Raw genomic sequence first — 13886 nt, 5'->3', positions numbered from 1 at the left:
ATACAGGTAGTTTATACGTGCAGAAACACAACTTTAATTCGCATGTTGTGAACTACAACACTCGCCTCTGAGCTATCTAGCCTGGATTCAAATCCCGACATAGATTCGTAAACTGTCATCTGGGTCAGTGATTCACCAATGTGTGTGCCGTCCCTCGGATGAACGTTAAACGGGATATCACGTCTCGTCTGCTGGCATTATAACGACTTGACGTTAAATATCGCACAGTTTTATTCGCGAAGTGTTGGCTATCGCCAGCAGGCCCCGCAACCTTAACAAATTCCAAATCCTACGTCGGAGGGGCTGGTCCAAGACTGCAGCCTCTCGCAACGAAACTGCCTCGGCAGTCGGCAGCTTAACGGGACGAGGAGGATAAACAATAAGTCAATAACTCTCGTCTCAAACATGCAGTAAACAGTGGGCGGAGCGATGTATACAATAGGCGTGGCTTCGTTGTTGGTCAGACGGATTTCGATGAAGCTCTTGCTGTAGGAAGTGGGCGGAGCGATGTATACAATAGGCGTGGCTTCGATGTTGGTCGGACGGATTTCGATGAAGCTCTTGCTATTGGAAGTAGGCGACCAAAGTCTGAGCGGTCATCATTCAGTACGTAGTGTAGGGGTTTACAGGCTCCACACTTCGACCTATCTCGAAGTTTAGTGGCGGTGTCACCTTGGACCCACCCACCCTGACTAGGCCGCGCTGCGTCGCTGAATTTCTTGTGCTCGCCGCACGGACTGTACTCCGGATCCGGGTTTCGTTGCTTGGATTGTCGGACGAGTCATGTGTTCGCGAAAGCGTCACGCGAATGACGAGACTCAGCAGGACGAGACCAATGAGCTGCCGCCCAAGCTGCCTCGACTGGTGAGATCGACCGGACGTGACCTGTTGTCCGATTGGGTGTTGAGTTTTGTAACACGCGAGGCTAAACGGGAAACACCATTGTGTGTGTCTGTGCCAAACGATCTCCATGCTTAACGTTCATCATGGTAACTCCACTCGCTCCGGTGTGCACTCACTGGTGTACATTGATTAGTGAAGCACTCACACCGCCTGAACCTGACGGAATCCTGAACGCGTCTAGTGTTCTTCTTGTTGTTCAACTTGTTCTCCTCCTCCTCCTCCTCCTCCTCCTTCTTCTTCTTCTTGTTGAACTTGTTCTTGTTGTTCAACTTGTTCTGCTTGTTCTTCTTGTTAGTTCCTCGCGGTCTGTTTCCTCCGCCACCGAGTATGGACGGCGGTTGTTTTCACGCCTGTCTGTCTGTCTGTCTGCTAGTCTGTGAGCAGGATATCTCAAAAAGTTATGGACGGATTCGGACGGAACTTGGTGGACAGGTTGGGTGTGTGACGAGGATGACTTTGTTCAATTTTTTGAGATCCGTGGGAGTGCGATACAAAACGTAAACTGTTCAGCCCTGCGAAGGTATGTGCTCTACCGAGTGCCGTTTTACTTCTAGTTAGTAAATACTGTACATTGTATTGAGGTATCAAGCACAACGGCGTACATCCATTCAACATGACGAGGGACTTTTATTGCGTTCACTATGAATGTCCAGGGGTGTGTTCTGTTAGCAAGCAGCTTGCTAGCCGCTCGCTAGATACCAACATGGCGGTCTCCATGGCAACAGTGCCATCATGGTATTTGAGCCATGACGGCACTGTCAACTCACAAGATCATCTTGTGATATGAACTTCCCCAAACAAATTGATTATGTTAGCAGCATCTTTAGAGAGTACTATAGGAAGAATAAAGAAGAACCACCTTTAGAGGCCATTGTTCCCCGCAGAGCAGCAGGGGTTGGCCGTTTTTGGGCACCATGGTCCCATGAAGCAATTTTTTATGGCCGGATGCTCTTCCTGCCCCCAACCCTGTGAGTCGCCTCATGTGACACACAGGGAATTACAAGTGAACTGGTACTCAATTTGCCGACCTCGGAAGGATGACAGGCTGAGTCAACCCCCCTGGCGTTAATTCAGCGATCAACCGGGATTCGAACACAGGATCCTGGGATCCCAAGCCAGCACCCTAACCGCTAAGCCAACACCAGAGAGTACTAAGGAAAATAAATGGGGGGTTTCAAGTTTGAGGCCAGTTTGAGGCCTTGAAGTTTGAAGGGGGAACCCCACATCAAGCTTATCTATGCACCTGCCAATTTGCATTTTGGGGGGAGGGGAGGGAGGGATTGGTGGGGTGTTCTATGTTTATAGATTTTAAAGAACTAGGGCATGCCCGTACTATATATATGCCCGTACTATATATCTATCTAAAATTATATCCCCCCCCTCTATTTACATGAAATGGTTTGGTCCATTCGCAACGCCAAAGCGAACGGCGAACGGCTTGCGAGTACAGTGACAATCCCCCCCCTCTATTTACATGAATGGTTTGGTCCATTCGCAACGACCACAGAACCCCCCCCCTCTATTTACATGCAATGGTTTGGTCCAAAGCGAACGGCTTCCGGAGTTTGGTAAAGAAATCGCCATCGCGTGCACAAACGCGCAGGAAAGCGAATGAATCGCAAATTCGTTTTTATTAGTTTTAAAACGTAGTTTAACGCCAACATAGTTTGCAAACGTGAAATAAATGAATACGCTCTCAAATGTGCCATCCGAGGCAGAGTGTGTCCTCCACGTTCGGCACACGCGATCGTTCGCTGCTCTCTGATTGGTTGAATCGTTTTTTGGACATAGCTCGGTAAGTAATTGTCCGATTAATATGAAACCTTGAAAAGGCACATCCTCGGGTCCCCAGCAATATACCTGGCAAGTTAAAAGTATATCGGACCCGTGGTTGTCGAGAAACAGCGGTCACAGACAAACAAACGTACAGACGTACAGACAGACAGACAGAGATTACTGGAATTATAGATAAGATTACACTACTCACAATAAGTTAGGGATATTGTGGGAGTGAGTTAATTTTTTTTTATAGGGGTTAGGGTTAGGGTATTGAAATCAAGAATGCTGTGTTTTTTCACACTCATTAATAACCATAGAATTAGGACCAACAACTTTTTTCAACATAATTAATACACAAAATCAACCACACCGAAGAACCTGCCAATATCCCTAACTTATTGTGAGTAGTGTAAGATGAAAAGTAGAAGTAACAATAAAAGTATGGACTCTACGTTTCAATGTCGTGTTTTGAGACAGCCACCCATCGTTTTGACTCGGGCGGCCATTTTGCTAATGTAAGTGGTTGTGTTCCGTTAGGAAGCCTCTTGCTAACAGAACATACACCTCCCGATTCCTCTCACAGCACCCTTACGTCATGTCACATGATACGCACTGAACCCAGTCACATGTTGCAATTATAATGAGGCTTGACACCACATTCCCCCCTCTCTATAAATAAATAAATATGCTGTTACTCAGAATTACAATGATAACAATTTGAAGAGAATGAACTTAACTCCATTACTCTTAAAATGGCAACGACATAGCAATCATATGTGTGGTCATGTGCACATTATCTGAAGTATGAATCATGCTATTAATTTCAGTATGCCATGCTTCAAAAAGGGGACCAAAAAACAACAACAACCATGGTTCCCGAAAAAGGCCAACCCCCGCTTTGCGGGGAAAAATGGCCTCTAAAGGTGGTTTAAAAAAAAAAATTTTTTTTATGGTACGTCATACGTAATCTCTCGTTCAAACAGGCGCACTCCAATCTCTGACAGGTCGACCATTGTTATAATTTATTGGTGGAGCTTTCGTGTTTTCTAAATCACACCATTCAACACCAGGGCTCTCCTGTTTGGGAAAAGGAGTTCCATAGAATCATGCTAATCGCTGAACATTCCATGTTTTACCACCTTTGGTTTCATAAGTATTCAAACCTAGTCGAGTAGTTATCTGAACTGGGTGTGAGAATATAATTTCAACTTTTTGAAGTAAATGTTTCACTCAGTAAATGTAACTTCTACCCATTTACCATAGTAGTCAATAAGTGATAGCAAATCTGTTGTCATTCATAACTTACTCCATGCAGTGGAAGAAAGTGGAACTTGTCGCATAGGAGCATAACGACAAGGAGCAGTCTTATCATGCATCTGACAAATATCATCTTGAACCTGGGCGCCCATTCATGGCCATCAAAACAGCTCTCTCATTCGTTATTGCTGCCCACCCCACCGACGACGTTGCAAACGGGGGATACTAAAATGAGCTTTGTCTGACCGATAGATGAACTGACCAATCATCCGTCCATGTACTCTTATGTACATGATATTAAAAACAATGTTTAACGTTTAGCTTTCATATCGCAGGTCAATTCCTCATGCCATTATCTCAACTGGATTAGATCACAGCTGTGATTGGCAAAATTACGTTGTCATGGCAACCATCTCGGTAACTTGGCGTGTGTACGCGATATTTAAAAAACTGTTCAGGATTTAGCTTTCATATTACACAGATCTATTCCTCATTCCACCCAAAAGGCGGGGGGACCTAGAGTGTCAGCTCCTTGTTCCATATACGAAGGTATCTTGATAAATCCATGCCTGTTTTACTGTACAGCATAGCAAGCATGGTTTACAAGTTCTACAGCAAGCTGTTCCGTTCAGGGCATTAGCCACATGTACAAGATGTACAATGGGATGGTTGAAGACATGTGTTGAGTGTGTTGCATTTTGGTGATTTGGAATGAGACATTTGCTGATGAGTGATGTTCGTTTTAACTAACTGGATTGTAATATGGCCTTTTTCCTGTTCAGGAATTGACGAGCAATTTCAGCTTGCCTTCCATATTGGGATGCCATATTGGGATTTCTGATGACGTGACAACTAGAGGATGCCATGTTTGGATTTCTGATCACATGACAACTAGAGGATGCCATGTTGGGATTTCTGATGACATGACAACTAGAGGATGCCATGGTGGGATTTCTGATGACATGACAACTAGAGGATGCCATGTTGGGATTTCTGATGACATGACAACTAGAGGATGCCATATTGGGATTTCTGATCACATGACAATTAGAGGATGTCTTGTTGGGATTTATGATCACAAGACAGCACGCATATTAAAGTATCTGACACGCTGGCGTGACTCTCATTAGTTGATTATTATCCTCTTTTGCAAGTTTTCTTTGCACTTTTTTGTTTGGTTAAATTAATGGTAATTATGCTAAACTTGCACAAATGTATGGTGGGAACACAGCGATTCTTGTTCTGTAGAGTTTATTTAAAGCATTACATGTTCTAAAAATCCCTTTTATTGGACTACAAAACAAAAGAAAAATGGAACTCTGCTGTTACGGATTCGTCACTTCCGTTGTTGTGGTTCTCATCCACTGTAAACATTTTTGGTTGCATGTACTATTATTGTTATCATTTAAGTGAATTGGAGATAACTGTTTTCAAAAGGTAAGAAAACTTAATGTTTTAAAAAGAAACCGGAAACCGGATCGGGCACCGGATGAAGAAGAAGAGGAAGAAAAGGAGGAAAAGGAGGCGGAGCGAGTAAGGTGGAGCAGAAGCCGAGCTGCTTCGAGGTCTTGAGCAAACGCTGGCGAATGGGGGTCATGAGTGAACTTTGGGTTTCCTGGGAAAGGGATTCCTGCGACAGAGTTGTTATCGCTGTGACAGATAAACCTGCGTGACAGGTTTTGCGGTCGATTCCGAAGAGAATCATTGAAGTGCCGTTACGTCTCGAGTACGGGCCGTTGGCCGTTTTGCCTAGAGCATGATTTCGCATCGCTCCAGGTTTTTCACCTCGCTCCAACCATTTCAACGCATCCAGCCGTTAGCCTGGTTTGCATGTGTGACGTGGATTTTGAGTGGGAATTTGCGGTTTGCCGTGTGGGGAGCCGTTGAACGTCCATACCCGAAGGTTAATTTGCGGTTCGCCGTTTGTGAGCCGTTGAACGTCCATACCCGAAGGTGTGATTTCCCAGTCGCCTCTTGAGGATACCTTTGCCTATCTTTGGCAGTGTGACTGTCAACCGAACGGGATTCTGGTCTCGATACAGCATCGTTCTGACGATCACTGGAGCGTGGATCGACTTTGGTTTGAAGCTGGGACAGAGACATTGGGAATGTTCTTTTCGCTCACTTGGAGCACAGTGAGTTATATTGTATGAAACTGATGGTACCATCATAGGAATGATATATTGGCTGTACAATTGATTAATATTGTTATTGTACTGTTATTCTTGTGTGACCTTAATACAATACTTGTTTGTTGGTAACAATTGGTGTGGTTTCACCATTGATCTTTGACACACAGAATAACACATCTTTCTGCTGTGACTCCTCTCGAGGCTCGGAGGTACACCGTGATCGGGGTTTGGGGAGGAGCACGTAACACGGCCCACGGACTACTCTTGAGGCTCTCCTGCCAGCCTTCCTTCCCTTTCTCACATTTTCCTTCTCTCCGAACACTCCCCTACCTTCCTTTCTCCTGTCATCCTTCTCTTCCTTTTCTCATTTTTAATAACTCCACAATTCAGTACTCCTCCAGCCCCCACACCCTCTAATGAGTACGTACTGAATAAATGGATGACCATGTGCTATGTTTATGTGAAGGAATCTTTTCATTTTTTTTTCCTCCTATTCTAATAGATGTTCATTGAGAATTTTAGTTTTGTTTTAAGCTTTGCACCTTTACACTCGGGTTGTGAAAGGCACACCTTGTAAAGCACATTGGCAGCAGGTTTGTGTTCCTGCCCTCGTGAATGCGTGGCAAGGACAGCATCATAGGGTCAAAGGTCATGGCATGTGCGTATTCGGTCATACAGTGATACCTTTATATGAGGTTGCAAATTTTGACTGTTTGCCTTTTGTATGGTGATACTGTTTATTATGGGGTTTTGTAAAAGACTTTTCTTCTGCTGCCTAATCATTTGACTGACTCTTCTAACCTTTTATATGTGGGTGTGAATATTTTCTAAGAATATAATGTATGGTCTGGTACATTGGCTACATGGACTCTGTTAATAGATACAAGCATATATTACGAGCAATGATCTATAAACGGGCAATTTTGTCCATCTAGAGTACGTTGTCTCCACATCAGAAATGCCATTTTTCTGCTCCACAATGGTACTGCCGATTATGCAATGCAAGATGCATTTTTATGGCACTCATAAATGATGTGCTGTATATATCGATACGCACACCACGTAGTACAAAACTACAAATCCTGAACAAGCACACTCTCCATCCCACCATCCTCTCCTGCAGGGCCAAACATATTTCTGTATCTGTTCCTAATTATTTTTGTTTGTGTAATTATTTTTAAATGGTCAATCATCTTTACTTCAATTACTCTTCCTGGAAGTACTAACTACTTCATTCAGCTCCCCTTTATCTCATTGCGATATCTCAAGTTATTTACGGAATCGGATGAAACTTGGTGGGCAGGATGGCTGTGTGACAAGCATGAATTGATTCGATTTAGGTGTAGATCTGGATCCGGATCCGATTATTTTTTTTGAAAGTGATTCTTCACCATTGAGAGATGGGGCAAAAAACGATATATAGAGCAAGATATCTCCAAAAGTTGGGGACGGGTTCAAACAAAACTTGGTGGATGAGTTGGTTAGGTAACGAGAACAAACCGATTCGATCAAGAGAGGTGGAGGATTAACGGGGCTAGAAAAGATCATGGATGGGAGATGATTTGAGATGGTGGTGAACAGCCGTCGTGAAGAGTTGGAGGGAAGACCGAGATTGAAGAGAATGTGGAAGTTGATTCCACAGGTGGGGAAAAAGAGGAACAAATGAGTGGAGGTGAGCAGTGATTCTGGATTTTGTGAGTTTCACCAGACGGAGGCTGATGGTGGACCTGCAGAAACCTGGTGGGGAGGGGAGGACAGGGGGTGGGTTGGGGGTGCAAAGCATGGAAAGAGCAGTCGCACTATACCGCACTATACTAACAACTCGCACTATACCAGAAATGAGGTGGTAGAAGATAGACCACCAATCTCTCTGCGATGGGAAAGTGATAGGCCCATAGACAGTGCTTCATCATGGGAGATTCCAATGATCCTGAAGGTCTTGGTTTACACAGCGTCAAGCTGAGCAAAGTGCGAGGCAAGGGCCTCAGAGAGAGAGAGAGAGAAAGAGAAAAAGAAAGAGAGAAAAAGAAAGAAAGAAAGAAAGAGAGAAATACTCAACTAAGCTGTGGACGAAGATATTGCAGGTCGATAGGAGTTCAGGTGTGCAAAATAAGGACTTTGTATGAAGGAGGAAACCCAGTTGGCGACTGGCTTTGCAGGTTAACTTAGAAATGTGGTTTGCCCAAGAAAGATAATGGATGATGGTGAGATCCAGGAGTTTGATTGACTGAACTTCTTCAAGAGGATTGTTTAAAAAGTAGATGGAGGGCTTTGCCAGACGGTCCTTTCAGTGAGAGAAAGAGAGAGTGAGTGTGATATTTGTCAGGATTGAAAGACGTATTCCAAGTGTTTAACCAGCTTGTGTAGTATTGGAGGGCAGCGAGAGCTTACCTGTACGGCTGGACACTGCATGGGGGTTATCCGATCCCCACAACAAATAGACGTACAAAACTGGCAAAGCCACAATACAACAATTAAAATGCAACAAATAATGGTTAAATTTAAATATTGCAGACAACACAAATGAATGCACAGTAAACTAAAATTCCTATATTGAGGATCCTTTACTCAGACACAATTACACACACAGGGAGAAATAAATGAAAATAATAATGTGTGTGTAATGTTAGCTGGTACTCAGCTCTGGCGTCCTTGAGCGTCCGGGGTCATCAACGATCCCGCGTCCCTGCACAGGAAAACACGCATTGGCGCGAAGTCGCGTTCACCGCCAGCCACCAACGCGAAGCGAACAGGCCCGAGCTCCTCCCTCATCCTTCCTGCTCGGCTGCACCGAGCCCCGACGTTCTTTTCAGGCGCACACGGCACCAAGCACAGCCGTCACAAAGCCAGCACCAAGGAGAGGAAAGGATGCGTCCGCTTCCACCAGCAGTCATCAACAGTCAGTGGTAAATATGTCTGCTCGCAACAAAGCCCGGACCAGGAGAGAGAGAATAAAATGCGTCTTCCTATGACAGAGAGAGAGAGAGAGAGAGAGAGAGAGAGAGAGGTGTGAGAGAGGTGTGAGAGAGGTGTGAGAGAGGTGTGAGAGAGGTGTGTGAGAAGTGTGAGAAGTGCATCCGCCCACAATCAAACCCAGCGCAAGAGAGAGCGAAAATGGTGGGACTTTTTGTCCCTGGCGCTCGAATGTTCTCTCTGACGTCACCCGCGGTCCAATCGTGCTGCGCCATCGCATCACTCTATGGCTATCCTGACCAATCATTCCTCTCGGGGCGGGGTCTCACGGCCTTTCTTGCTGCCCCTTGAGGTGACTCAGCTGGGTGGCGTTATAGTGGTAGAATGTCCGGATCCGGTCGGCGATCGCTTTATTTTTAATGTAAGCGCTGATCACATGGCTGGTGTTGTAAGTGTCATAAGGAACAAAGGGGAAACCACAGAGGCAACTACACACAGGGAGTCTACCCGTATACCCAAACTAATTAGCATAGCTCCACCCCTCGCATGGAGACAAATATACACTTTCGTGACATCTGGCCCTACGTGGTTACAGGAAGGTTACTACACGGCATACGGAGCACACTACTCTATACAATCTATCTGGACTAGGGTATTTCATTGCTACCCCCCACAAACGTAACAGTATTATGGATTGGTGTAGTGGAGAGGGGTGGGAGGGTGTGGGAAGGCATATGCACAGGTATGTATGCATAGGAGTCTTTCTATTCATAAACTCCAGATGGAAGTCAACCCAAACAGAATATTTTAAGCATTGTTCTGTGCTGATTAGCTCTAATAATAAACTATGCTATTTTCTCTGCTTGTGGCATTTTGAACCATTGCCCATAAGGCTTGATTCACACTGCAAGATCAGCACACTAGAGGTTGCATGTAGGGTTAAGAAATAGAAACTTGGCGTTTTGTGGCTTTCGGTATTTTGTTCATTTTTTTAAATGTTATGGTGTGTCTGTAGGTTGGAGAACAGATTATGATCTTTATACCCAACCACAAAACTGTGACCTTCTGTAGTAAGGCAATAAACGATGCATAATTAGTGTCGCAGATGATGCTTATTGGTCACATGCAATCGCTGTAATGGGACACAGTTTGTCTTTACTTGATATACACATCAGGCTATATATATATATATACTGAAACGCAAAAGAAACTTACCACCTTTGAAACCTTTAAATATCAACAATAACACTGCGTGTAGTAAATGTGTGAACTTATTTGCGGACAATAGTGTCCTCACTGTCAGACAAAACGGTCACGGATGGTCACTTGAACCTTCAATGGTCATTTCATAGCACAGCTGTTGAACAGCCGTTTTGACTGTCAGTGATTAGCCAAGGGGTACGGGATGATTTTAATGAGCTGCACGTGATGTCTTGATATTGGCTTTAAAAAGGCCAGTGCAAAATGGGCATTTTGACCGAAAAATTTGACCATTTTGACCAACTTCAAAAAGACCGAAAACGCAAAAGAAACTTACCACCTTTGAAACCTTTAAATATCAACAATAACACTGCGTGTAGTAAATGTGTGAACTTATTTGCGGACAATAGTGTCCTCACTGTCAGCCAAAACGGTCAGGGATGGTCACTTGAACCTTCAATGGTCACTTCATAGCACAGCTGTTGAACAGCCGTTTTGACTGTCAATGATTAGCCAAGGGGTACCGGATGATTTTAATGAGCTGCACGTGATGTCTTGATATTGGCTTTAAAAAAGCCAGTGCAAAATGGGCATTTTGACCAAAAATTTTGACCATTTTGACCAACTTCAAAAAGACCGAAAACACAAAAGAAACTTACCACTTGTTTGAAATGTAATAAAATTGTAACAGTTCACAATAAAACAAACCAACAATTGCTAATTGAAACATTGGCATTTTATTGATGACATGTCAAGTTTTTGACCAAGATACACCATCTCATCAGTTTGTTCTACAGTACAGAACAGCACAGGGTGCAATGTCAGTCCCCTTTCAAAAGCATGTGTGGCCACCATTGTTTTGGATACAGGCAGTGCATCATCGGCGTATACTGCCTACCAGTCTTTGGATGGATTGCTGCTGGATTCTGTCCCACTCAGTCCTCAATGTCTGAAGCAGCTCTGCCCGTGTCCTGGCCCTGCCAACTACGCGTCTCCCAAGCTCATCCCACAGGTGCTCTATGGGATTCAGGTCAGGGGAGAGCGCAGGCCACTGCATGGTGTTGATGTTCTCGCCTTGGAGAAATGCAGTGGTAAAGCGAGCAGCATGGGGACGAGCGTTGTCATGCTGAAAGGTTCTCAGTTCTGGGTGGTCTAGCAGGAATGGCAGCAGATGAGGTCGCAGGATGTTATCCACATACCGCTGGGCGTTAAGATTCCCATCCACAACCACCAGTGGCGTCCTGTACTGGCCTGATATGGCGGCCCACACCATCACACTTGGGCCACCCCACCTGTTGGCTTGACGCACGCAACAATCGGCATATCGCTCGCCAGTTCTTCTCCAGACACGCTCACGCCCATCAGGACTGTCCACACAGAACCTTGACTCATCGCTGAAAGCGACCTCGTTCCACTGCGCCAAGGTCCACCGCTGATGCTGCTAGCACCATCTCTGTCGGTTGCGGCGATGGGCAGCCGTCATCACGGGGCCTCTGTATGGTCTTCTGGCAGTCAGGCCATAGTCATGCAGTCGTCTTCGTGCAGTATCATTGGAGATCCGTGGGTTTGCACACCCCGGAGTTTCTGCCGCAGTGCGGGATGCTGGACGGAATCGATCCCGCAGGTGACTTCGGACCATCTGCCTGTCCTGCCTTGCAGTGGTGACTCTTGGCCTCCCTGATCGAGGTCTGTGATCTGCAGAGTTGTGGAGGGTGTCTCTGTCCACCAGGGCCGATATCGTCTGGTGTGAACAGCCAAGGCGACGTGCCACCTCACGGTAGCTCAGTCCGCTTTGCAGCATGCCCAGGGCACGCTGCCGTTGATCCTTGACAATCGTGGCATGTTGATTGAAATGCCCATTTTGCACTGGCCTTTTTAAAGCCAATATCAAGACATCACATGCAGCTAATTAAAATCATCCCGTACCCCTTGGCTAATCACTGACAGTCAAAACGGCTGTTCAACAGCTGTGCTATGAAGTGACCATTGAAGGTTCAAGTGACCATCCGTGACCGTTTTGTCTGACAGTGAGGACACTATTGTCCACAAATAAGTTCACACATTTACTACACGCAGTGTTATTGTTTATATTTAAAGGTTTCAAAGGTGGTACGTTTCTTTTGCGTTTTCGGTCTTTTTGAAGTTGGTCAAAATGGTCAAATTTTTCGGTCAAAATGCCCATTTTGCACTGGCCTTTTTAAAGCCAATATCAAGACATCACGTGCAGCTCATTAAAATCATCCCGTACCCCTTGGCTAATCACTGACAGTCAAAACGGCTGTTCAACAGCTGTGCTATGAAGTGACCATTGAAGGTTCAAGTGACCATCCGTGACCGTTTTGTCTGACAGTGAGGACACTGTTGTCCACAAATAAGTTCACACATTTACTACACGCAGTATTATTGTTGATATTTAAAGGTTTCAAAGGTGGTAAGTTTCTTTTGCGTTTCAGTATATATATATATATATATATATATATATATATTGTTACGGACCGCGGATAAGATGTTAATTTGCCGAGCGGATGGCGCCGCGGCCCGAACCGTTTTTACAATGACTAAGACCCGATTCCTTAAACGTGGGCCAAATCGTGCCACAGATATTCAATGGGGAAAAGACAAAGGCGACGCGGATGTGAAGAAGAGGAAGGAGACAAAAAAGTTTGAAATACGATTATTATTTATTACTATTTACAGGATTGAAAGAAACCAAGGAAGAAGGAAAGATAATAAAATAAAGCAGAAAGAGGGACGGACCAGAAGGACACAGTGAAACGCTAGCTTATCTATTACAGTCTTAATTAACCCAGGACAGAAAAAACAAAATGGACTCACACGAATGGGGAATGGAGGCAGGAACGATTGGCTGGACCGGGAGGAAGGTTCAGCTCGGACCAGAGGACGGCCGGGCCGGGAGGGAGCAGCCGTCACCCTTCCTCAACAGCAACCTGCCGTCAACGCTCAAGCTGCGGCGGTCAAAGCTGCGATGGTTCAAAGCTGCTGTGGTTCAAGCTGCTGTGGTTCAAGCTCCGGTGGTTCAAGCTGCTGTGGTTCAAACTCCTGTGGTTCAAGCTCCGGTGGTTCAAACTGCTGCCGTGGGGACGTCGTGTGCTTTCTCAGGACTCCTGTTCATCACTCCTGCGCACTTGTGTCAAAGGCTTCCCCCACGCTTCTTATAACGCCCGCGGGTGATCAAGCCGCCGGCCGCTAGAACACGCCCATCGGTGAGCTCGCCTCGGCCCTGATTGGTCGGCACGGGCCCTCTGGCTCCACCCTTGATGACGATGGGCGGGCACGCCCAGGATTCGGCAGCTCCTCCCCCTTCTTCTCCGAGCCTACCTCGTGGCTCATGGAGTCGCGGTGAAAACAGTTGGCAATTGCGGCTTTATTAATTGAAAATGAAAGGGGATCTATCTATTTGAATTCGGTGCAATGGAGTGTCAATTAATGGAAAACAAATCCTTAGCCTACTACACAGAATAAGGAAATAACTGTCAACAAGGAGGAAATCTATGATTGGCTGGTGGATGTTTATGAAATAACTACGGAACGACCTTTGACCTTTATACACAGACTGGAGGCAGGAGGGTCCAGAGTAAAGCAATAAATAAACCACAATCCTCATATCCACAACAATATATATATATATACATGCACACACACATATTTATGTCTGCTTGTGGAATTTTGAACCATTGCCAA

At 45.3% G+C, this 13886-nt stretch overlaps 1 protein-coding gene across 2 annotated transcripts in view; it reads left to right on the top strand.

The window, feature by feature from the left end:
* The first annotated feature begins 326 nt into the window (after positions 1–326).
* Positions 327–13886, top strand: part of LOC137429876 (choline-phosphate cytidylyltransferase A) — a 45362-nt gene continuing 31802 nt past the window's right edge. The window contains exon 1 of one of the 2 annotated variants that reach the window (XM_068120220.2): positions 327–864. In XM_068120220.2, coding sequence (XP_067976321.2) covers positions 784–864 — 81 coding nt within the window. In that variant the 5' untranslated portion in view covers positions 327–783. Of the gene's footprint in view, positions 865–1231; positions 1424–13886 lie in introns of those variants that run through there. The other variant, XM_078778620.1, reaches the window with a different exon arrangement.

Source organism: Myxine glutinosa, chromosome 1 (genome assembly GCF_964187855.1).
Source record: "Myxine glutinosa chromosome 1, kmMyxGlut1.1, whole genome shotgun sequence".
Taxonomy (NCBI): domain Eukaryota; kingdom Metazoa; phylum Chordata; class Myxini; order Myxiniformes; family Myxinidae; genus Myxine; species Myxine glutinosa.
This window is presented reverse-complemented; position numbering and strand designations above follow the sequence as displayed.